This window comes from Eriocheir sinensis, chromosome 42 (genome assembly GCF_024679095.1).
Source record: "Eriocheir sinensis breed Jianghai 21 chromosome 42, ASM2467909v1, whole genome shotgun sequence".
Lineage (NCBI taxonomy): Eukaryota > Metazoa > Arthropoda > Malacostraca > Decapoda > Varunidae > Eriocheir > Eriocheir sinensis.
The window spans coordinates 7,958,285-7,980,001 of NC_066550.1; the positions used below are offsets into that span (position 1 = coordinate 7,958,285).

A 21,717-nucleotide genomic window follows, 5' to 3' on the forward strand; every position below is an offset into this window, starting at 1 on the left:
TCGGCTTCTTCGTGATCACATGGAGCCAGATCAGGTCCTGTGTTGCAATGATGTGAAGATAGAGTACAACACCAGTGTCTTGTGTGCTGTATAGTTCCTTTCCGGGAGTGGGGAGACTTGAAATACAATCAGATAAGTAGTGATAGAGCTCATCCTTATTTTGATCCTCTCGGAGAAAACTCTCCCAGTTTTTTGGAACGGGTGTACAGCTGTTGGCTGTAATGCGGTTGCCGGATCCCCTTTTCTGTCTCGCTGAGTTCTTCAGGCTGTTGGCTATACACCGGTCCCAGACAACATCTAGACGTTTTGTGCTTTGCAAGTTTCTGAGTATATAATGTAGAAACACCTCTTCCGCATAGTCACTTCCCGGGGGGAGTGGAAAAATTTGGGCGGCTTTTCCGATACCCTACGCCCCTGTCCACCCAGCAGTGAATGGGTACCAGGTATTAATCGGGGGTTGTGTCCCGTCTCCTGGGATCTGTTCCCTTCTCCTATAATTCCTTCCCCTTCTGTCTCTCTCCGGCATATGACCACAGATGTTGCGCCGACTAAACGAAACTTTCCAACTTTCCTTCCGCATAGTCACCAAACGTTGAACAGGATTTGGGAGGCAACATGTTGACGATGGTGGGTCATACTCAGACGATGTAGCCAACTTGTCAAAACATTCAATGAGAGCTGACTTTGTGCAGAGTCTAAGTTTTCCCATGTCTGAAAGAGATGGTGGAGAACCTTGATTTTCATGTCTGAAAAATTCATCCATGTCACCATTTCTGGACTGGCAAGATATGTACATTTTAGCAAACAATTCACAGTTGCTCTTCAGGGTCCTCATTTTATATAAAGTCTTTGATTGTTGTGGTGGGGAGGTCTTCTGGAAGGGAGCCACGTTGTTCTTGGGAATGATGTCTGAAATTGGTACCAACCGTTGTTCAAGCCTCTCGTCAACCCCTGGACTGCGGATTTCGTACAAGAAGACATCAAGGTACAGGAGTGGAACAAAAAGTGGCTGCTACAATTCAATGAAGAAAAATGTAAAATCCTGTGCCTTGGAAGGGGATATCCAGCATACCAATACCACATGGGAAACACTCCACTATCCACCACAGAGGCAGAAAGACCTGGGACTATGTGTTACCAGGCTACCAGTGAAGGACAAATCCGTACCGATCGCAGCGGACGGGTTAACATACTTCTCGTACTGTGCTTGTCCTTCTCGTTTAATAGTCTTGAGAGAAATTAATGCATCTTCTCCCTGGACTTCCTTGGTGTCCAGCACAATTAGATCCTTACTGTCTTCAGTGAATGGGTTACCCAATTGCTGAAACATAGCGACCATTGCCTTCACATGTTCAGCAAACTTTGACTGCACTGAGGGCCCTGTCATGATGGTGTGTGGATTCTGTGTGACACATTCCAGATGAGTTTTCAAACTCGTCAATTATTCTAGCAATATCTGGACCAGCTCTTATCCACCTTATCAGAGCAGAGGGATTATCTGTAATTCCAATCACACCACTATCACCCTTGATGTGGCCATTCATTTGCTCGTGGGCCTGATCCATGGCTATGTTCTAGGAGCTGAGATATTGCAAATTCGTTTTTGAATGTCGGCCATTTTGAAATTCCAAGATGGCGGCCGTAAATGGGCTCCGATGACGTGTCCTGCGCTTATATGAAAGAGCACGCAAATATCTACCCGTGTACCAATTTTCACACTTTTGTCACAAAATGAACGATTCCAATGAAATTCTGACCTATTCTACAATACCAATGCTCTGTTTAGCGAAGAAGGTATCAACGCCATAGATGATACTGTTGATAATTGCAAATGACCCAGCGGCCTTCCCTTTGATGGAATCATAGTAAAAGCTGCCCAGCTTGTTCACCGATTCGAGGAGATCTTGGTGGGGGCCCGGCTTGTTCACCGATTCGAGGAGATGGGAGCCCAGCTTGTTCACCGATTTGAGGAGATCTTGGTGGGGGCCCGGCTTGTTCACCGATCCGAGGAGATCTTGGTATGAGTGGGCCGGCTTGATGGCCGTGTGGATGATAACACCTCCGGCGCTCACCATGAAGACAGCGAGGACGGCGTTGATCAGCATCTCCTGGCGGTGAACGAGGAAACTTTAGTCCGACACAAATATATGAAGTCAGTTTGGGTGGGGCGCGAACCTCCTCACAGCGCTGCCGCATCGCCCACAATACATCTCTCTCCCTCATACGTCATCTACGTACTATGTGAAATTGCGTCTCAGACAGTCAGTACACAAACAGGCTTAGGCAGCGCCATGGCCAGGGAACTCCCCGAGCGGGCCCCGCCCAAACTGACGTCATAGCTTAGCCGGACTATTGCGTAACGAGCGTAGTGGTGAAGGTGGAAGGATGGTGAAATGGTGTGTGTGTGTGTGTGTGTGTGTGTGTGTGTGTGTGTGTTCTCACTTATTGATTTGCGGGGCAGCCTGGAAAGTGACATTTTCATGAAGACTACCGTGACGTATTGCCGCCATATTTGCTTATCGCCATTTAAGTTTATTCTTAGCTCTTTTTTTTTATTTACAACAAAGGAGACAGCTCAAGGGCACAATAAAAAGTAAACAATAATAAAAAATAAAAAAAGCCCGCTACTCGCTGCTCACAAAAAGAGTCCAAAGAGGTGGCCGAAAGAGAGGTACAGTGCACTGAATGAAATGGAAAAAAATAGCGAAACCCGCGCATGCGCAGTTTAGTTTGGAACACTTCTCGACAAAGGGACGGAATTCGACGCTGCTTCGGGTTCTACACCATCGCTTCTCACATCAACTATTTCTAAAGGTCAAAGAGGGGATCAATCGGGTTTTCATGCGTGTTTTTTAAGGTTCATGGCACAGAAGAAGGGTCAAACTACCACCAGGGTCATAAAACTACCCCTGGAAAGGCCTACAGCTCCTACGAAAGCCATGTCAAATATGTGAACTTGGGCGACGAAATGTTTTAAAATGCGACCCTGGGCAAATCCCGGCCCGGGCAGTCGGCGTGCAGCCCACCCAGCCGCTCATCCTGGGCTGGCTGACTTACCTTTACGCCATTTCAACTTTCCCTTTATCCATGTTGAGCCAAGCTAGTGCTGCCCCGTCTAATGACTTTTTATATATATTTTAAATCTGTAAATGTTCATGGCTCAAACGTTTGAAAATAGTGGAGGAGGAAGGGAAGAAATATGATGACCTATATGCGAATATTCTATGAAACTAACACAGAATAAAGGTGTTGCGTACGATAATGTCGGCGCGGCGTCTGGCACCGCTGCGGCTCCCTCGGGTTTTCTACTTTTCTTCCTTCAGTCTTCAATACGAGGTGTAAGAGGGAGGGTGTGTGTATCTCGAAGGTAAGTTAAAAGTTGGTGTTTTTCTTGATCATGTGCTGTGTTTTTACTGCTGCAGGTGTCGACGAGTGTGTTAGTGTTTACCTTACTGTTTGTTGTGTCGTGTTTCGTGTGTGTGCAATAAGGCTGACGACATAATTAGGGGATGGTAGTTAACAAGGTGGTTATCTCTCTCTCTCTCTCTCTCTCTCTCTCTCTCTCTCTCTCTCTCTCTCTCTCTCTCTGACATACACTAATAGTCATACATAATTTTACAGTGTCCGCATCACAATAAAATCCCCCATGCAACCCCCCTGTCCCTTCCCCCTTCCTTACTGGACCACCCTCCTCCTCGCTTCCTTCACTCACTTTCCCCACTCCCCCTTCCACACTCCTCCCCAATACTCCTTTACCCATACCCCTTACTCCCTTCCCTTCCCCTATCCTTCCCTTCCCTTCCTTCCCTCTTCCCTTCCTTCCCTATCCTTCCTTCCTTCCCTTCCTTCCTTCCTTCCCTTCCCTTCCCTCCCCTCCCCTACTCACACCTCCCCTCTCTTGATACATTCCCCTCCTCACTCACCGCCCATTAAACCCATCATCGCCATAATCATCCCCCTACACTACCCATCACCTTTGCACCCCCTATTTCCCCATCCCTCCCTGCACCCCCCTCCACCTCTGCACCATTCAACACCTTTGCTACCCCATCACCCCTCCATCACCCCTTCCTTCCCCCACTCACAAAGGGCATCTTGTGCAGCTCCGTGGCGTGGCCCAGCAGGAACATGACCAGCAGCAGCGGCGTCACCACCATCGCCGTCACCATCACGCCGCCGCAGAAGATGGCGCGCGGATTGGTAAAGAAGGAGTCACCTACACCCCCGATCACGCCGATGATGATGATGGTGAGGGCCTGGAGGTGAAGGTGAGGCGGGGGTGATTAGTGTGTGTGTGTGTGTGTGTGTGTGTGTGTGCTTGGTGGTGGGAGGTCGCTAATAATCGTATACACACCTGTCTTCTGGCGAGTCTAAGCAAGGGGTTCCTGAGGAGGAATTTACATAACTTCACACCTGACATTAAACACACAGCTTATGACACACTTGTGAGACCAACACTGAAATACTGCTACACGGTGTGGGATCCTTACACACACAGAAACATTGATAGGTTAGAACAAATCAACACCAAGGCGGCAAGGTTCATTACAAACAATTGCACTCGAACGCCTGGCATCACAACACGGATCAAACAACAGATAAACATGGACCCTCTTCACATACGCAGACAAGCACACAGACTTACACTTATGTACAAGATCACAAACACTCACATTGACATTGACCCACAAACATACCCTCACAACGCAAACAGTCAACGTACCCGTAACACACACATCCATAAATACCAAACATATCACACAAACACTGACGCATACAAGCACTCATACTTTCCACGCACCATACGTGACTGGAACAGCCTCCCTCAACAGATTTTAGACTGCGGTACAATAGACTCATTCAGAAAACAAATACACTCTCACTTGTCACCACAGCACACCAACACGAACAATTACACTTGATTCACTTCCCTCCCCTGCACACCCGGCTCCCCCGTCCCACCAACAGCCAACAAATATGTGTGTTATGCACCTGTACGGCTGCCCTGCGCATCATGAATCCAGATCCAGATCCAGAAGGGGGCCAAAGCCTTCCTGCAGGGGAGCGTTGTGAGTACCGACACGCCTTGTCCTCTTACCATTCGTGTCATTGCTTCACAACCAGTTCGAAGCTTCGCAGCGGCTCCGCGATGAGCGAGGCAGCTCTCTGCCAACCCTGGAGGAGCTTCCTGGCTTTGGCTAGCTACTTCGCGGGATCAGTTGACCAGTTACGCCTCAACTCTCCCCCTTCCAAGCCAGAGACCCAGATCCCGCCCCCCCCTCAAAGACGGTAACCCAGAGCCGCCACCAGCGTGTGGGCGCCAACCATTCACCTCCGGGGGCTACAGATTGATTTTTCGTGATCGTAATATCTACTTTTTTACTTCCGTCACCTCTGCAGGAACATTATCTTTGCACCTGTAGTTTTATCTTGTTTCGTTCGTAATGTGTAGTTGCCGTAATAACACCCCTCGAGAGGTACCAGGTTCGATTCCCTGTCGTAATGGAGACGGGTGGGCAGTCTCCTTTTGGTCCGTGCCCCCAGCGGGGAATGGGTGCCGGGTGATCAGACCGTGGGGGTATTACACGCACGCTCCCCCCTGCCCCTCCTCACACACATATACCTGCACATTTTTTCTTATATTGTTATAGTGTTATACTGTTACATAGTTATATTGTTCCTACTACTACTACTACTACTACTACTACTACTACTACTACTACTACTACTACTATTACTACTACTATTACTACTACTACAATTGTTACTACTATTAATACTACTATCACTTCTACTACTATCACTACCACTATTATTATTTTTACTTCTACTACTTCTGCTACTTAGGATACCTCAACCCATGTTTATTTTCCCGACACATAATCATGGAGGGCTCCATAAATTGGAGAGCCCCAACTTTGTTCGCTAATGATTGTGGCATTCAACCACCACCACTACCACCACTAATAATAATAATAATAATAATAATAATAATAATAATAATATACTCACGATCTCCAATAGTTTCAAAAAACCGGAGGGCGTTTTCAAGATATCCAACTGCATGATTCAATCTTTTTCCCTTCCCTTTCGGTCGCTTCCTTGTCCCTTTCCTGTTCTTCCCACGTTTCTACGCAGGGCGAGTATAGAACAGGTAACAGCCGTATTAAACACTTCAGAGAGTGTAATGTTGATTCCGCGAGAGTTGACACCAGAGTGGCCTACTTGCCACTCTGTTCAACCTCCGCGGCTCTTATCTCGCCTCCGAGTGCTGCCAACACACGAACAGCGGAGATATAACCAATAAAGCAGCCAACAAACGTCGGCCTCAGTTGTTAGGAGGAATGAACGTGTGATTCTAACAGTCGTGTAGTCTCGCCTAGCCCGGTTGTGTATATTTGTGGGTTTTGTTTGATCTAAGAGTTGTGTTTTCATGTTTTAAACCACGGTCGTATTTGGATGCGTGTTACCTGCTTTTGTTTTTCTTATAGCCACGCCCACCGCAAGATAACGCACTGCTTTGTTATAGTCGGTTCGCATATTTCCCAAGTCTGTACGGATATGTGGTGTCTGGCTTCCTACAGCCAATCATCGCTGTTCCAGCTCGTGACGTCTCGTGTGGGCGGAGCTTAGGAGACCGCTGGAGAATATTTTTTTTTGTTTTCCAAAACAAGACTATCGTAATATATATGCATAAATTAGGGAAGCACAAATAATAATATTAAATTCGGCCCTGATTACACCTAGTTACCTGTATTATTACGCAAGAATGAATCTCAATGTAACAACTATTCTGAGGGCTTCTTCCTCCTCCTCCTCCCCCTCCTCCGCTTCCTGTGTTCTGACCTATCGTGGCAGGAAGCGAGATAGTTTCCAGATGTGTGTTATCTGACTTTAGCCTTACAGAACAAAGGTTGCTATGACGCTACGCAGGAGAGATGGATTTCCTTAGTCATTTTATCAATGGAAATTCAAGTTCGTCGGGATTATGCACATATGAGCACATGATATCTTTTTTTTATGGAGAAACTCGTGTATTACGCAGCAAGACTAGAGGAACATGAGAAAGGAAAGGAAGGAATTGGAAGGGACGTGAGAAATGCAGATATTCGGGAAGCACAACAAATATAATAATAGATTTACCTTAAAACATACAAACATCCTAAACAAGTTTTTAGTTACTAATGATAATATATAGTCTCTCTCTCTCTCTCTATATATATATATATATATATATATATATATATATATATATATATATATATATATATATATATATATATATATATATATATACCTATCTATCTATCTATCTATCTATCTATCTATCTATCTATCTATCTATATATATATATACATATATATATATATATATATATATATATACATATATATATATATATATATATCTATATATATATATATATATATATATATATATATATATATATATATATATATATATATATATATATCTCTATCTATATATATATATATATATATATATATATATATATATATATATATATATATATATATATATATATATATATATATATATATATATATATATACACACACAAAACCTCGTTCTCTGTGCGAAGATCACAACAGCAGCAGACGGATATACCGACGAGGAAGGCTCAGCAGAACAGATGATATCATTTTCCACCCACTGATCGGAGCAAGAAAGTTAATTGAGAAAACGTTCACACGTGAAAAAATATAAATCACATGTATTAAATTTTATTCTTTGGTTGTATGAACATGCAAACACACACTCATTCACTTTTACGCCCTTTCCTCATTTACTTATTAACTTATCTTCTTATTTATTTCTTATTTACCTGTTTTACTCATTTTCATATTTACCGCATCTCATTCTTTCTGCTCTCACTCTTGCCTCACTCCGTTTCTCTGTCCATGATCTGTTTAGCGACGAAGGTGTCAAGGCCATAGATGACACCGTTGATAACAGCGAAGGACCCAGCGGTCTTCCCTGCGTCAGCCGCCTTGCTAAACACAGACATGTCGATATCTTGGTCACGTTCATTCAGCTTGAAGGACGTGTCGGTGATCACAACTCCAGCGCTCACCATGAAGACAGCGAGGACGGCGTTGAACAGCATCTCCTGGCGGTGAACGAGGAAACAAGTGTAACGAAATGAGCGTAATGGTGCAGGGAGGAAGGATGATGGGCTGTGTGTGTGTGTGTGTGTGTGTGTTTTAAGAAATTGATTTGTAGCGGTTAGCTTGCTTAGCTACGAATCTGCAGACCCAGATTTGAATCATGGTCGGTTGCAATTCACCCAGCTGTTCATCCTCCTTTTCGGGCTACTCGATAAATTGGTAGCCTGGGGAAGTTAAACTGTGGTGACCCGGATGTCACACTGGCCCGTGTCCCGAGGTACTGTTTTTCTCTTAGCACAGGATCAAGGGCCAATGCGACAGAGATGAGCACCGAGGCCACGCCCAGCTACAGGGCCGCCGCTGCCGCGCGTCGGTGCTGCGCTGCCTCGCGCTGCTCCGCCGCGAGCACCTGTGCCTGCCGCCTCACCGCGCGGGGTGGCCCGCGAGGCGTGAGAGGGTTCCTGTACAGGCAGGTCCTCGCCATGCAGCTGGCGACGCGCGGCCTCCCCCTTGCCGCGGCCCTTAGGGCCTGTTTACACGAGGCGTTTCTAACGCGCGTTAGCAAACGCGCGTCAGATTCACGACCGTTCACACGAGGCGTTTTCTAACGCCGCGTTAACGCCGCGGTTTTGTTTGTGCGTGCATATGTATGAGCCAGACAATGCAGAGACTGCATATCCCGTATGGCTGGACGTTACTGTATTTCATGTATGAGAAGGTCAGTATCAATTGCCTCAAGCCTCTGTTCCTCCATGACTGCCAGTGAAGGGACTGTGCTTGTGGTGTGGGTGGGTGCGTGCGTGTAACCCGACTGAAAACCTCCTCCACGTGGAGTGGTTGCCATAGTAACGCATATTATCTCCTCATTGGTTGCAGCCCAGCCAATTAGAGGGCCCACCACTTTCAAACCGCGGCGTTTACCGCCCTGTGTAAACGCTCCCATAGGCTCCAATGTATCTCGACCCGCTGGCGAAACGCGCGTTAGGAAGTGACTTGGGCGTTAACGCGGCGTCAGGGAAAAACGCGCGTCACGTGTGAACAGCTCCATAGGTTATCATTGAAATTCCTAAAGCGGCGTTTGCTAACGCGCGTTAGAAACGCCTCGTGTAAACAGGCCCTATATATATAGTGCCCTCCACCCCCGGCGACCAGTGAGGCGCCGCGTGTGCCGCCAAGTGTTGCGTCCCAGCGCGGGGCGCGGCGCGGCGCGGCGCGGCCAGGCGAGGCGAGGAGGAGGAGACTTGAGAGAAGAGCGCCCCGATCAGACCACTTACTCCACTTATCTGCTTCCATTTACTTGCCTGTCACCATCTCGTCGTGTTAGCTGCTCACCTGCTCGTTGCTTTCCTTAGCCTCGCCGCGTGGTTGACTTGGTCCCGCGCCTGGCTGCCTCGCCGCCCACAGCCCGTGTTGTCTCGGGTACAGCCCTCCTGAGCTTCATTCCTCACCCATTCCCTTCCCTCCCTCCCCGCCAGCATACACACTCTCCTTTACATGCACGACAAACCTTTATTCAATATTTACATGTCAAACAGAACTGATATTTTACAAAGCAAACAGATCAGATTTCAGAGTTAAAATAGATCGAAGGAGACCACGAAATAAATAACGAAAAATACAGCGAAAGAAATTGAAATGACATACAGCATGTCATTCTATGAACACTTAAGTGAATAAAAAAAAATCATGAAAAAAAGGACAAAAGGTAAATCCGTAAAAATCAACTCCCTCCTCCTCTTCCTCCCCGTCCTTCTCCTCCTCCTCCTCCTCAATCCATGCTCTGTTTAGCGAAGAAGGTATCCATGCCATAGATGACACCGTTGATAATTGCAAGGGACCCAGCGGCCTTCCCTCCGCTGGACGCCGCCTTAAAATTGGTCACGTGGAGATCTTGGTCAATGTCGCCCAGCTTGATGGCCGTGTGGATGATCACACCTCCGGCGCTCACCATGAAGACAGCGAGGACGGCGTTGATCAGCATCTCCTGGCGGTGAACGAGGAAACTTTAGTCCGAAAACAAATATGAAGTCAGTTTGGGTGGGGCGCGAACCTTTTCACAGCGCTGCCGCATCGCCCACAATACATCTCTCTCCCTCATACGTCATCTACGTATTATGTGAAATTGCGTCTCAGACAGTCAGTACACAAACAGGCTTAGGCAGCGCCATGGCCAGGGAACTCCCGGAGCGGGCCCACTGCCCTCTAATAGAAGGCCCGAGCGCTTGGATGCAGGTACACCGTGACGTCACGATGCTCGGTCACACAGCCCGCGCGCTGGTAGTTGGCTGTGATTGTGGAAGAGAGCGAGGCCAGTGCAAACCTCCCGCTACAGGTCGTCACATTTTATATAATGAGAGATCAAGTCATTCTAAGTCAGAAACGTTCAACAGTGAAATGTTTTTATCGCAACGGTTTATAAGATTCCCTTCACGACATTTAAATATGAACGCCGCTGCAGCATACCCGGGGAGGAAGGGAGGGCGGCATGCTGTCCTTTGAGTCTTAATATCAGTGGTTACTATTTTCTATTATTCATTTTTATTTCTTAATGACGTTGATATGATAAGCATCGAGATTAGCGTACGGAACAATAGAAACGTGGTGTATCATAGCAATTAATAGCTACAACAAAATTAATTTCTATGGCAACATCGATCAGCTGGGGGTCACGGAGCAGCTTGTGATTGATTTCATGCATCATGGTGTGTGTGTGTGTGTGTGTGTGTGTGTGTGTGTGTGTGTGTGTGTGTGTGTGTTTGCTATAATTAAGGTCATTAATCGTACTCTATAATTATAAATGACATGTAATAACAAAAGTATTTTCTTAATTGATATCTATATTGTAAATTACTTATGTAACTCCATTTACGATGAGACTAACCTGGGGCAATAATCAGGCTCTTTCACACGATACGCTCATTTTGTGGATAAAAGTTATGAATCTCTCTCTCTCTCTCTCTCTCTCTCTCTCTCTCTCTCTAACACAGTAATAGTCATACATAATTTCAGTGGCCCCATCACAGTAAAATCCCCCATCCTTCCCCCCTGTCCCTTCCCCCTCCCTGACTGGACCACCCTCCTCCCCCCTTTCTTCACCCCCCCCCCTTCCACACTCCTCCCCAATACTCCTTTCCCCATACCCTTACACAAGGATATAAGAAGACTACAGGAGGTCAGACAGCAGCTCCTGAAGATGGGGTGGTCACCAAATTCCCTTCCCGTCCAGAAATGCATCTAACTTCCATTTATAGGTTTCAATTGTTTGCCTCAACTACATAATTGCTCTGTTCCACTCTTCCGCCACCCAGTTCGTGAGCCGGTTCTTGCCTACTTCCTTCCTCAACGAGAACATATCCGACATTTATCCGTTACTGCACGTTCTTATATCAGTTTTTTTTTTTTTTTAATACAAGTACTTCATCTAAATTGCCCTTGTTAATCCCCTTAGTTTTTTTTTTTTCTTTTTTTGTAAATCCTCAGTTAAATCCCCACGCAGTTTACGTCTTTGAAAGGAATGTAAAAGTTGGGTTATTTTTTGCTCTTTCTCTGTACGGTAGATTCTTACCTCAGAGTACATCATTTGTCATTTTAGATTTTAGTCATTAATTCTTCTCTGTTGCTTCAAGGGAATCTATATCCTTGAAAGGGACACCAACACTGAACACTAGTTACGCTCTTCAGACACCCTTCCCCTCCTCTCCCTTCCCTTCCCCTTCCCTTCCCCCCATCCTTCCCTTCCCCTCCCCTGCCTTTCCTTTCCCTTCCCTTCCTTTCCAGTATCCTTCCCTTTCCGTCCCCTATCCTTCCCTTCCCCTCTCCTCCCCTCCCCTTCCCTTCACTTCCCTTCACTTCACTTCACTTCCTCTATCCTTCCCTTCCCTTCCCTTCCCTTCCCTTCCCTTCCCTTCCTCTATCCTTCCCTTCCCTTCCCTCCCCTCCCCTCCCCTCCCCTCCCCTACTCACACCTCCCCTCTCTTGATACATTCCCCTCCTCACTCATCGCCCATTAAACCCATCATCGCCATAATCATCCCCCTACACTACCCATCACCTTCGCACCCTTATTTCCCCATCCCTCCCTGCACCCCCCTCTACCTCTGCACCATTCAACGCCTCCATTCCCCCCTCCATCACCCCTTCCTGCCCCCCACTCACAAACGGCATCTTGTGCATCTCCGTGGCGTGGCCCAACAGGTACGTGACCAGCAGCAGCAGCGTCACCACCATCGCCATCACCATCACGCCGCCGTAGAAGATGGCGCGCTGCTCGCCTACATAGATGAAGGTGAAGTCCTTTACGCCCCCGATCACGCTGATGATGATGATGGTGAAGGCCTGGAGGTGAAGGTGAGGCGGGGGGGTTAGTGGGTGGGGAGGTGTGTGTGTGTGTGTGTGTGCTTGGTGGTGGGAGGTCGCAAATAACCGTATACACACCTGTCTCCTAGCGAGTCTAAGCAAGGGGGCCAAAGCCTTCCTGCAGGGGAGCGTTGTGAGTACCGACACGCCTTGGCCACTTATCATTCGTGCCATTGCTTCACAACCAGTTCGAAGCTTCGCCGCAGTTCGCAGCGGCTCCGCGGTGAGCGAGGCAGCGCTCTCTGCCAACCCTCGAGGAGCTGGCTGAGCCGCCACCAGCGTGTGGGCGCCAACCATTCACCTCCGGGAGGCTACAGATTGAGTTTTCGTCATCGTAATATCTATACTTTTTACTTCCGTCACCTCTGCAGGAACATTATCTTTGCACCTGTAGTTTTATCTTGTTTCGTCAGTAATGTGACTTTGCCGTAATAACCGCCCCCCCCCCCCCCTCCCGAGAGGTCCCGGGTTCGATTACCGGGTGGAGTGAAAAAATTTGGGCGGCTTTTCCGATACCCTACGCCCTTGTCCACGCAGCAGTGAATGGGTACCAGGTATTAATCGGGGGTTGTGTCCCGTCTCCTGGGATCTGTTCCCTTCTCCTATAATTGCTTCCCATTCTGTCTCTCATCGACATATGACCACAGATGTTGCGCCGACTAAACGAAACTTTCCAAACTTTTCCGTGCCCCCTGTCCACCCAGCAGGGAATGATCAGACCGTGGGGAATTACACGCGCGGCTCCCCAGACATACACCTGCACATTTTTTGTTATATTGTTATACTGTTACAGTATTGTTGTATTGTTTATGTGGAAAGCGATCTTATTACACAGATTTCCCGCTCGGGGCTGGTGGTGGGGGGAGGGGGGAGGGGGTGACAATGCTGGCCTGAGGCTGGGCCAGAGGTGGGCGGCGGGCAGTGAGGGCAGACGGTGACGCTGACCAGCAGGCTGTGATGGATGGATTTGTTGTTGTTTTTATTCGTTTATTTCCTGCCTTGCTCTCCTGCGGGGCAGAGAGAGAGAGAGAGAGAGAGAGAGAGAGAGAGCGTGATTTGCTCCGTTGGTGGCGCGGGTGTGTGAATTTTGTTTTAAGTGACTGTTGTGTTATGTGAATGGATGTGATGATAAGGACAATGATAATTAGGAGTGAACCAAACTGATCCAGAAATATGCTAATGATAATATGATAATAATAATAATAATAATAATAATAATAATAATAATAATAATAATAATAATAATAATAATAACTTTATTAGTAATAATGATGATACCACTACTACTATAGTCCGTTTCGTTCCATCTGTCCACTCGTGAACGTGGATGTGGCACCTGTGCATTGGTAGTTCGTGATTGCTTGAAGATCAACTTTTCTTATTCTCGGTTATATATTTGAATGGCTGTGCACACAAAGAACCCTCAAGCCCTCTTATATAAACCTCAAACATACCGACTTGCATCGATAATACACCACACAAGCACACGACAGACTCATTGTATCACACAGTCAGATCATACCCGGACGATCTACGGCCTTTCAAATAACTGATCTTTATTATATAAGAGATGAGTGTTTCAAATGCCTATAACTCATCTCATTGCAGTTATACATAAAACTCCACCTGGCTCTGTAAGTGCCTACACATAAGGATTTTTGAGAATTTGTTGCATGTAAATAACATTGGTAATATTCGAAAAAGTCTATAGCATCACATTCAACAGTTGATCTTTACTATTTCATGCTATTTCGAATATTGATCGTTATTTACCTGCAGTAAATTATTACAGTAACCCTTTATTTGCACTTGCAGAGCCAGATGTCTTAGTTTTAGTGTACCTGAAATGAGAGGAATTGTAGGCATTTGAAAGGAAAATTATCGTTCAAGTATGACCTGACTATACTGGTTGATATACGCTTGTCTTTTCGTGCGCTTGTATGCTGTACTATCGATGAAAATCGGCACGTTTGGGATTTATAAGGACGGAGGTTTTTAGTATACATAAACATTAGCTTGAACATCAATCACAACAATTGGTTTTCACGTATTCACAAACCAGAGATACGCAGGTGCCACATTCATCAACATTCCCGCTTTGTTGGTGAACAGATGAAATGAAATAGACTATAATAATAATAATAATAATAATAATAATAATAATAATAATAATAATAATATACTCACGATCTCCAATAGTTTCAAAAAACCGGAGGGCTTTTTCAAGATATCCAACTGCATGATTCAACCTTTTTCCCTTCCCTTTCGGTCGCTTCCTTGTCCCTTTCCTGTTCTTCCCACGTTTCTACGCAGGGCGAGAAAAGAACAGATAACAGCCGTATTAAACACTTCAGAGAGTGTAATGTTGATTCCGCGAGAGTTAACACCAGAGTGGCCTACTTGCCACTCTGTTCAACCTCCGCGGCTCTTATCTCGCCTCCGAGTGCTGCCAACACACGAACAGCGGAGATATAACCAATAAAGCAGCCAACAAACGTCGGCCTCAGTTGATAGGAGGAATGAACGTGTGATTCTAACAGTCGTGTAGTCTCGCCTAGCCCGGTTGTGTATATTTGTGGGTGTTGTTTGATCTAAGAGTTGTGTTTTCATGTTTTAAACCACGGTCGTATTTGGATGCGTGTTACCTGCTTTTGGTTTTGTTATAGCCACGCCCACCGCAAGATAACGCACTGCTTTGTTATAGTCGGTTCGCATATTTCCCAAGTCTATACGGGTATGTGATGACTGGCTTCCCACGCCCAATCATCGCTGTCCCAGCTCGTGAAGTCACCTGTGCGCGGAGCTTAGGAGACCGCTTGAGAATAAAATATGTATTTTTTTCGTCCAAAACAAGACTATTGTAATATTCTTGCATATATTATGGAAGCAAAAATAATAATATTAAATTCGCCCCTGATTACACCTAGTTACCTGTATTATTACGCAAAAATGAATTTCAGTGTAACAACTATTCTGAGGGCTTCTTCCTCCTCCTCCTCCCCCTCCTCCGCCTCCTGTGTTCTGAGCTATCGTGGCAGGAAGCGAGATAGTTCCCAGATGTGTGTTATCTGACTTTAGCCTTACAGGACAGAGGTTCCTATGACGCTACGCAGGAGAGATGGATTTCCTAAATCATTTTATCAATGGAAATTCACGTTCGTCGGGAATATGTACATATGAGCACATGATATCTTTTTTTTTATGGAGAAACTCGTGTATTACGCAGCAAGACTAGAGGAACATGAGAAAGGAAAGGAAGGAATGGGAAGGGACGTGAGAAATGCAGATATTCGGGAAGCACAACAAATAACATAATAATAGATTTACCTTAAAACACACAAACATCCTAAACAATTTTTTAGTATTAATGATAATATATAGTCTCTCTCTCTCTCTCTCTCTCTCTCTCTCTCTCTCTCTCTCTCTCTCTCTCTCTCTCTCTCTCTCTCTCTCTCTCTCTCTCTCTCTCTCTCTCTCTCTCTCTCTCTCTCTCTCTCTCTCTCTCTCTCTCTCTCTCTCTCTCTCTCTCTCTCCACCCCCTCACACACACATACATATATATATATATATATATATATATATATATATATATATATATATATATATATACAAAAAAAAAAAAACTCGTTCTCTCTGTGCGAAGATCACAACAGCAGCAGACGGATATAGCGACGAGGAAGGCTCAGCAGAACAGATGATATCATTTTCCACCCACTGATCGGAGCAAGAAAGTTAATTGAGAAAACGTTCACACGTGATAAAATATAAATCACATGTATTAAACTTTATTCTTTGGTTGTATGAACATGCAAACACACACTCATTCACTTTTACGCCCTTTCCTCATTTACTTATTAACTTATCTTCTTATTTATTTCTTATTTACCTGTTTTACTCATTTTCATATTTACCGCATCTCATTCTTTCTGCTCTCACTCTTGCCTCACTCCGTTTCTCTGTCCATGATCTGTTTAGCGACGAAGGTGTCAAGGCCATAGATGACACCGTTGATAACAGCGAAGGACCCAGCGGTCTTCCCTGCGTCAGCCGCCTTGCTAAACACAGACATGTCGATATTTTGGTCACGTTCATTCAGCTTGAAGGACGTGTCGGTGATCACAACTCCAGCGCTCACCATGAAGACAGCGAGGACGGCGTTGAACAGCATCTCCTGGCGGTGAACGAGGAAACAAGTGTAACGAAATGAGCGTAATGGTGCAGGGAGGAAGGATGATGGGCTGTGTGTGTGTGTGTGTGTGTGTGTGTGTGTGTGTGTGTTAAGAAATTGATTTGTAGCGGTTAGCTTGCTTAGCTACGAATCTGCAGACCCAGATTTGAATCATGGTCGGTTGCAATTCACCCAGCTGTTCATCCTCCTTTTCGGGCTACTCGATAAATTGGTAGCCTGGGGAAGTTAAACTGTGGTGACCCGGATGTCACACTGGCCCGTGTCCCGAGGTACTGTTTTTCTCTTAGCACAGGATCAAGGGCCAATGCGACAGAGATGAGCACCGAGGCCACGCCCAGCTACAGGGCCGCCGCTGCCGCGCGTCGGTGCTGCGCTGCCTCGCGCTGCTCCGCCGCGAGCACCTGTGCCTGCCGCCTCACCGCGCGGGGTGGCCCGCGAGGCGTGAGAGGGTTCCTGTACAGGCAGGTCCTCGCCATGCAGCTGGCGACGCGCGGCCTCCCCCTTGCCGCGGCCCTTAGGGCCTGTTTACACGAGGCGTTTCTAACGCGCGTTAGCAAACGCGCGTCAGATTCACGACCGTTCACACGAGGCGTTTTCTAACGCCGCGTTAACGCCGCGGTTTTGTTTGTGCGTGCATATGTATGAGCCAGACAATGCAGAGACTGCATATCCCGTATGGCTGGACGTTACTGTATTTCATGTATGAGAAGGTCAGTATCAATTGCCTCAAGCCTCTGTTCCTCCATGACTGCCAGTGAAGGGACTGTGCTTGTGGTGTGGGTGGGTGCGTGCGTGTAACCCGACTGAAAACCTCCTCCACGTGGAGTGGTTGCCATAGTAACGCATATTATCTCCTCATTGGTTGCAGCCCAGCCAATTAGAGGGCCCACCACTTTCAAACCGCGGCGTTTACCGCCCTGTGTAAACGCTCCCATAAGCTCCAATGTATCTCGACCCGCTGGCGAAACGCGCGTTAGGAAGTGACTTGGGCGTTAACGCGGCGTCAGGGAAAAACGCGCGTCACGTGTGAACAGCTCCATAGGTTATCATTGAAATTCCTAAAGCGGCGTTTGCTAACGCGCGTTAGAAACGCCTCGTGTAAACAGGCCCTATAGTGCCCTCCACCCCCGGCGACCAGTGAGGCGCCGCGTGTGCCGCCAAGTGTTGCGTCCCAGCGCGGGGCGCGGCGCGGCGCGGCGCGGCCAGGCGAGGCGAGGAGGAGGAGACTTGAGAGAAGAGCGCCCCGATCAGACCACTTACTCCACTTATCTGCTTCCATTTACTTGCCTGTCACCATCTCGTCGTGTTAGCTGCTCACCTGCTCGTTGCTTTCCTTAGCCTCGCCGCGTGGTTGACTTGGTCCCGCGCCTGGCTGCCTCGCCGCCCACAGCCCGTGTTGTCTCGGGTACAGCCCTCCTGAGCTTCATTCCTCACCCATTCCCTTCCCTCCCTCCCCGCCAGCACACACACTCTCCTTTACATGCACGACAAACCTTTATTCAATATTTACATGTCAAACAGAACTGATATTTTACAAAGCAAACATATCAGATTTCAGAGTTAAAATAGATCGAAGGAGACCACGAAATAAATAACGAAAAATACAGCGAAAGAAATTGAAATGACATACAGCATGTCATTCTATGAACACTTAAGTGAATAAAAAAAAATCATGAAAAAAAGGACAAAAGGTAAATCCGTAAAAATCAACTCCCTCCTCCTCTTCCTCCCCGTCCTTCTCCTCCTCCTCCTCCTCCTCAATCCATGCTCTGTTTAGCGAAGAAGGTATCCATGCCATAGATGACAGCGTTGATAATTGCAAGGGACCCAGCGGCCTTCCCTCCGCTGGACGCCGCCTTAAAATTGGTCACGTGGAGATCTTGGTCAATGTCGCCCAGCTTGATGGCCGTGTGGATGATCACACCTCCGGCGCTCACCATGAAGACAGCGAGGACGGCGTTGATCAGCATCTCCTGGCGGTGAACGAGGAAACTTTAGTCCGAAAACAAATATGAAGTCAGTTTGGGTGGGGCGCGAACCTTTTCACAGCGCTGCCGCATCGCCCACAATACATCTCTCTCCCTCATACGTCATCTACGTATTATGTGAAATTGCGTCTCAGACAGTCAGTACACAAACAGGCTTAGGCAGCGCCATGGCCAGGGAACTCCCGGAGCGGGCCCACTGCCCTCTAATAGAAGGCCCGAGCGCTTGGATGCAGTACACCGCGCGCTGGTAGTTGGCTGTGATTGTGGAAGAGAGCGAGGCCAGTGCAAACCTCCCGCTACAGGTCGTCACATTTTATATAATGAGAGATCAAGTCATTCTAAGTCAGAAACGTTCAACAGTGAAATGTTTTTATCGCAACGGTTTATAAGATTCCCTTCACGACATTTAAATATGAACGCCGCCGCAGCATACCCGGGGAGGAAGGGAGGGCGGCATGCTGTCCTTTGAATCTTAATATCAGTGGTTACTATTTTCTATTATTCATTTTTATTTCTTAATGACGTTGTTATGATAAGCATCGAGATTAGCGTACGGAACAATAGAGAACGTGGCGTATCATAGCAGTTAATAGCTACAACAAAATTAATTCCTATGGCAACATCGATCAGCTGGGGGTCACGGAGCAGCTTGTGATTGATTTCATGCATCATGGTGTGTGTGTGTGTGTGTGTGTGTGTGTGTGTGTGTGTGTGTGTGTGTTTGCTATAATTAAGGTCATTAATCGTACTCTATAATTATAAATGACATGTAATAACAAAAGTATTTTCTTAATTGATATCTATATTGTAAATTACTTATGTAACTCCATTTACGATGCGACTAACCTGGGGCAATAAACAGGCTCTCACACGATACGCTCATTTTGTGGATAAAAGTTATGAATCTCTCTCTCTCTCTCTCTCTCTCTCTCTAACATACAGTAATAGCCATACATAATTTCAGTGGCCCCATCACAAAAATCCCCATCCTTCCCCCTGGCCCTTCCCCTCCCTGACTGGACCACCCTCCCCCTTTCTTCACCCACTCCCCCTTCCACACTCCTCCCCAATACTCCTTTCCCCATACCCTTACACAAGGATATAAGAAGACTACAGGAGGTCAGACAGCAGCTCCTGAAGATGGGGTGGTCACCAAATTCCCTTCCCGTCCAGAAATGCATCTAACTTCCATTTATAGGTTTCAATTGTTTGCCTCAACTACATAATTGCTCTGTTCCACTCTTCCGCCACCCAGTTCGTGAGCCGGTTCTTGCCTACTTCCTTCCTCAACGAGAACATATCCGACATTTATCCGTTACTGCGCGTTCTTATATCAGTTTTTTTTTTTTTTAATACAAGTACTTCATCTAAATTCCCCTTGTTAATCCCCTTAGTTTTTTTTTTTTTTTTTGGCGAATCATAGGTTAATCCCCACGCAGTTTACGTCTTTGAAAGGAATGTATAAGTTGGGTTATTTTTTGCTTTTTCTGTACGGTAGATTCTTACCTCAGAGTAGATCATTTGTCATTTTAGATTTTAGTCATTAATTCTTCTCTGTTGCTTCAAGGGAATCTATATCCTTGAAAGGGACACCAACACTGAACACTAGTTACGCTCTTCAGACACCCTTCCCCTCCTCTCTCTTCCCTTCCCCTTCCCTTCCCCCCATCCTTCCCTTCCCCTCCCCTGCCTTTCCTTTCCCTTCCCTTCCTTTCCAGTATCCTTCCCTTTCTGTTCCCTATCCTTCCCTTCCCCCCCCTCCCCTTCACTTCCCTTCACTTCACTTCACTTCCTCTATCCTTCCCTTCCCTTCCCTTCCTCTACCCTTCCCTTCCCTTCCCTTCCCTTCCCTTCCCTCCCCTCCCCTACCCTACTCACACCTCCCCTCTCTTGATACATTCCCCTCCTCACTCACCGCCCATTAAACCCATCATCGCCATAATCATCCCCCTACACTACCCATCACCTTCGCACCCTTATTTCCCCATCCCTCCCTGCACCCCCCTCTACCTCTGCACCATTCAACGCCTCCATTCCCCCCTCCATCACCCCTTCCTGCCCCCCACTCACAAACGGCATCTTGTGCATCTCCGTGGCGTGGCCCAACAGGTACGTGACCAGCAGCAGCGGCGTCACCACCATCGCCATCACCATCACGCCGCCGTAGAAGATGGCGCGTTGCTCGCCTACATAGATGAAGGTAAAGTCCTTTACGCCCCCGATCACGCTGATGATGATGATGGTGAAGGCCTGGAGGTGAAGGTGAGGCGGGGGGGTTAGTGGGTGGGGAGGTGTGTGTGTGTGTGTGTGTGTGTGTGTGTGCTTGGTGGTGGGAGGTCGCAAATAACCGTATACACACCTGTGTCCTAGCGAGTCTAAGCAAGGGGGCCAAAGCCTTCCTGCAGGGGAGCGTTGTGAGTACCGACACGCCTTGGCCACTTATCATTCGTGCCATTGCTTCACAACCAGTTCGAAGCTTCGCCGCAGCTCGCAGCGGCTCCGCGGTGAGCGAGGCAGCGCTCTCTGCCAACCCTCGAGGAGCTTGCTGAGCCGCCACCAGCGTGTGGGCGCCAACCATTCACCTCCGGGAGGCTACAGATTGAGTTTTCGTCATCGTAATATCTATACTTTTTACTTCCGTCACCTGTGCAGGAACGTTATCTTTGCACCTGTAGTTTTATCTTGTTTCGTTAGTAATGTGACTTTGCCGTAATAACCCCCCCCCTCCCGAGAGGTCCCGGGTTCGATTCCCTGTCGTAGTGGAGACGGGTGGGCATTCTCCTTTCGTCCGTGCCCCCTATGTAGGGGGCTTCGTGGTGCAGTGGTTACCGCACTCGGCTCACGACCGAGAGAGCCCGGGTTCGATTACCGGGTTGAGTGGAAAAATTTGGGCGGCTTTTCCGATACCCTACGCCCTTGTCCACGCAGCAGTGAATGGGTACCAGGTATTAATCGGGGGTTGTGTCCCGTCTCCTGGGATCTGTTCCCTTCTCCTATAATTGCTTCCCATTCCGTCTCTCATCGACATATGACCACTGATGTTGCGCCGACTAA

The 21,717-nt window shown here is 47.2% G+C and overlaps 2 protein-coding genes and 1 long non-coding RNA gene across 7 annotated transcripts in view; 1 reads left to right on the forward strand and 2 right to left on the reverse strand.

Annotated features, from left to right (window-relative positions):
• Nucleotides 1–4,220, reverse strand: LOC127009895 (uncharacterized). Its single transcript, XM_050883421.1, has 2 exons — nt 4,086–4,220; nt 1–2,108 (listed from the first exon to the last, which is right to left on the reverse strand). The coding sequence occupies exons 1-2, from the start codon at nt 4,167–4,169 to the stop codon at nt 1,758–1,760; spliced, it is 435 nt and encodes a 144-aa protein (XP_050739378.1). The 5' UTR covers nt 4,170–4,220; the 3' UTR covers nt 1–1,757.
• The window catches only part of LOC127009896 (uncharacterized), a 25,303-nt gene continuing 6,822 nt past the window's right edge, over nt 3,237–21,717 (forward strand). Inside the window, exons 1-3 of the long non-coding RNA XR_007762511.1 lie at nt 3,237–3,367; nt 4,104–4,248; nt 20,773–20,925. This is a non-coding gene — a long non-coding RNA (uncharacterized LOC127009896). The remainder of the gene's footprint in view (nt 3,368–4,103; nt 4,249–20,772; nt 20,926–21,717) is intronic.
• The window catches only part of LOC127009894 (uncharacterized), a 15,249-nt gene continuing 1,304 nt past the window's right edge, over nt 7,773–21,717 (reverse strand). Inside the window, exons 2-3 of one of the 5 annotated variants that reach the window (XM_050883415.1) lie at nt 20,734–20,913; nt 7,773–8,132 (exon numbers count right to left, since the gene is read on the reverse strand). In XM_050883415.1, the coding sequence (XP_050739372.1) occupies nt 7,905–8,132; nt 20,734–20,913 (408 nt within the window). In that variant the 3' untranslated portion in view covers nt 7,773–7,904. Of the gene's footprint in view, nt 8,133–9,264; nt 10,115–12,285; nt 12,466–16,169; nt 16,658–18,150; nt 18,649–20,733; nt 20,914–21,717 lie in introns of those variants that run through there. The other 4 variants (XM_050883420.1, XM_050883417.1, XM_050883416.1 and 1 more) reach the window with 4 other exon arrangements.

Bases quoted from the DNA above. Each gene is read 5' to 3' on its own strand.
- LOC127009895 (XM_050883421.1), bottom strand. From the start codon at position 4,169: ATGGTGACGGCGATGGTGGTGACGCCGCTGCTGCTGGTCATGTTCCTG. The intron at 2,109-4,085 runs GTGAGTGGGGGA...GTTCACCGCCAG, and splicing joins AGCTGCACAAGATGCCCTTT to GAGATGCTGATCAACGCCGT.